Raw genomic sequence first — 3,544 nt, forward strand, 5'->3', positions numbered from 1 at the left:
TTTAAATTATATAACATTTGTGCGCATGCGCGAAGAACTTGACCCGCTTGGCAACACTGATATTTCAAGATCAATTTCTTTTGGTATTGTTAATCTCCTATATCAATGCAACAAGTAATTTCACTCTTTTATTCTTTTTATTAAACTATTTTTTTACTGTACATAATCTTTAATAGAAGTGTTCTTAATAATCTTTAATAGAAATGTATATCATCTTATATTTCAGGGTATCCGGTATTTTGTTGATCTGTCGAAGTTGTGTTCAATAAGTCATCATAACCTCTTTTTTAGTATATATTTTTTACTGCACATGATTTTTAGTTATATAAGGTATGTATATATTATAAAATCTTGTTTTAAATTAGAACTAAATTACAATCTTATTGAAAATGCCGAAAGATCCACGCTTTCTATCAAAACGCAGAAAAAATCAACTGATTCGCTCACGAATACAGTTAGTAGTTATATTATGCGTGTTCTGACTCAGGTTTCCAATAGACGAGTCATGTTCTGTCCTTGTCTATCTAATGGGCGGTCGAGAAGTTCGAGCACGCCTTACTGGAAACAGTCCATAAGATAGAAAGAGTCCGACAACCGAGGGCATTGCGAAGGTGTGGGGGGAAGGGGAAAAGTTAACCGCGCGAAGGAAGTGGAGGGGGAAGGAGTGGTCACGTGTTTTCAAGGTCGTTTGGATGATGACGTCATTGCTAAAATATAAAGTGCGCATTAAAATAAATAATTCCGAGATAAACCGCAAATTTCCCGGAAGCGGTCGCGTTTAAAAATAAATAGCGCGCAGTTTGTGATTGCGCAGCGAATAAATAAGAAATTCCAAGAAAAACCGCAATTTCCCGGAAATAAATAATTCCGAGAAAAACCACAATTTCCAGGAAATAAATAATTCCGAGAAAAACCGCAATTTCCCGGAAGTGAGCCTGTTCTTATCGCCCTAAGCGATCAGTCACTTCCAGTTTGATGACGCACTTCCTATGATAACGTCCGTTCAGGTTCAGCTCAAACACGCGGTAGTGAACGTATAGTCGCGGGACAATGCGTGTTTCGCGTGGGCAGTGGTCGCCGCGTTGTATCCTAGTAACAAAAACTCTAATCGACTGTCACAGTATCCCGCGTACGCGAGTGTGTTGAACTTTGATGGAATAGAGTTTCCAATGACATTGCATCAAATCGCGCGTTTCGAACGCAACAACAACGTGTCCGTAAACGTGTTTACAGCGGTGGAACAGGGACACGGATACGTGCCGCTGCAACTCACATCGAACAAGAAGGAAAAGCATGTGAATCTGTTGTATGTTCCCGATCAACACAATGGACACGTGGGACACTTCGCGTGGATAAAACAATTATCGCGATTAGTCAGCTCGCAGTTGAGCAAGACTAAACGAATAAAATACATATGCGACCGGTAAGTACAAACGATTGGTGTAACAGTAACAACAATGTTGAATAAAAAAAGTGACTTTTTAAATTGTGAGATGGTGAACTCATTAATCAATGTTGCGTGTATTGTTTTTTATTACAACACATACACACAGATGTCTACACTACTTCCACACGAGCGATAAGCTGGCGGCACACACCGTGGACTGTGAACGATTGAACAACAGCGCAGTCATTCTTCCCGCTGAAGGAAAGAACCGTTTGAGATTTGAGAATTGCAACAACAAGGAACGAGTTCCAATGGTTGTGTACGCCGACTTGGAGTGCGTACTCGAGAAACAAGACAAAGAGGAGAACGCATCGAGCGCGCACAAGTACCAAAGACACAGCGTGTTCAGCATCGGTTATTACGCGAGCTGCGAGCACATTGACATCGGATACAGATCTCACAGAGGCGAGAACTGTGTGCAGTGGTTCGTAAACGAACTGCACGAGCTCGCGAAACGTGCGAAGACCTTGTTCGCAACAAATGTACCTATGGCAAATCTCACACCGGTGGAGTTCGAGCGGTTTACGAACGCCGAGTGTTGCCACGTTTGCGAACGACCGTTCGAGCAAGACGACATGAGAGTGCGCGATCATTGTCATCTGACGGGACGCTTCAGAAGACCCGCGCACTCCGCGTGCAATCTGAATTACAAACAGGTCTACGTTGTTCCCGTTGTGTTCCACAACTTGTCGGGGTACGACGCGCATTTTATTATCAAGGATGTGGCCACCGCTTTCGAGGGTGAGATCAACGTGCTGCCCGTGACAAAAGAAACCTACATATCGTTCACGAAACATGTGAGCAGTACTCGAGATAAAGACAATCAGAAGTGCGTGCAATTGCGGTTCATTGATTCGTACAAATTTCTGAGCACAAGCTTAGAAAAGCTCGCATCCTATCTCGACAAGAGCGAACTGCGAGTGACTCGAACGGAATTCAACGATCTCTCCACCGAGGACTTCGAACTGCTCACACGAAAAAGTGTGTTTCCATACGAATACGTGGACAACGTCGACAAACTGTTGGAAACAAGTTTGCCACCGCGCGAGGCGTTTTACAGTTCGCTGACTGGTGAGACTGTGACGGAGAGCGAGTACGCGCACGCGACGAACGTCTGGCAACGATTCAACATCAACAATTTGGGATCTTACAGCGACCTGTATCTGAAGATGTACTTTTGCTGGCCGATGTATTCGAAAACTTTCGTTGCGAGTGCCTCGCGAGTTACGGACTGGATCCCGCGCACTACTACACGCTGCCGGGATATACATGGGACGCTATGTTGAAGCACACTCGTGTGACGTTCGAGCTGCTGACAGACATCGACATGGTGATGTTCGTGGAACGCGGCATACGCGGTGGTCTGAGTCAATGTTCAAACAGATACGCCCGCGCCAACAACAGGTACGCGCAATCGTACGATCTATCCGAACCGACGTCGTATCTGATGTACTACGACGTTAACAATCTCTACGGATGGGCGATGTGTCAACCACTTCCATATGGTAACTTTGCGTGGGTGGAGAACGCGTACGAGTTTGATGTGACAACTGTAGCGGCGAACAGCAACGTTGGCTACATACTCGAGGTCGATCTAACGTATCCGAAAGAACTGCACGACGCGCACAGAGACCTGCCTTTTTGTCCGACGCGTGAGGAGCCGCCCGGTAAACATGGAAAGAATCACGTCAAACTGCTCGCCACAGTGTTCAACAAGAAGCGATACGTGATTCATTACCTCAACCTGCAGCAGTATCTGCGATACGGGCTTCGCCTGACGCGAATACATCGAGTACTGCGGTTCTCGCAATCGCCTTGGCTGCGCGGATACATCGAACTGAATACCCGATTCCGCGCGAACGCCACCAACGAGTTTGCAAAAAATCTTTAGAAACTTATGAACAACGCGGTGTTCGGCAAGACAATGGAGAACGTGCGCAAGTACACCGACGTACGACTTGTTACAAAATAGGAAGGATGATGCGGTGCGGAGGCGCTAATTGCAAAACCAAACTTTCACAGCCGCAGCGTGTTCGCTGAAGATTTAGTGGCCATAGAACTGCGTCGTCTGAAAGTTTTATTCAACAAACCGTTGTA

General features: G+C 45.5%; 1 protein-coding gene across 1 annotated transcript; it reads left to right on the plus strand.

Moving 5' to 3' along the window:
- Positions 1 to 989: 989 nt before the first annotated feature.
- LOC109863225 lies at positions 990 to 3,338 on the plus strand. Its single transcript, XM_020443458.1, has 4 exons — positions 990 to 1,034; positions 1,122 to 1,423; positions 1,554 to 2,559; positions 2,601 to 3,338. Exons 1-4 carry the CDS (start codon positions 990 to 992, stop codon positions 3,336 to 3,338), a joined length of 2,091 nt encoding a protein of 696 aa, XP_020299047.1.
- The last annotated feature ends 206 nt before the right edge of the window (positions 3,339 to 3,544 follow it).

This window comes from Pseudomyrmex gracilis, unplaced genomic scaffold (genome assembly GCF_002006095.1).
Source record: "Pseudomyrmex gracilis isolate BER0280 unplaced genomic scaffold, ASM200609v1 scaffold_3686, whole genome shotgun sequence".
NCBI lineage: Eukaryota > Metazoa > Arthropoda > Insecta > Hymenoptera > Formicidae > Pseudomyrmex > Pseudomyrmex gracilis.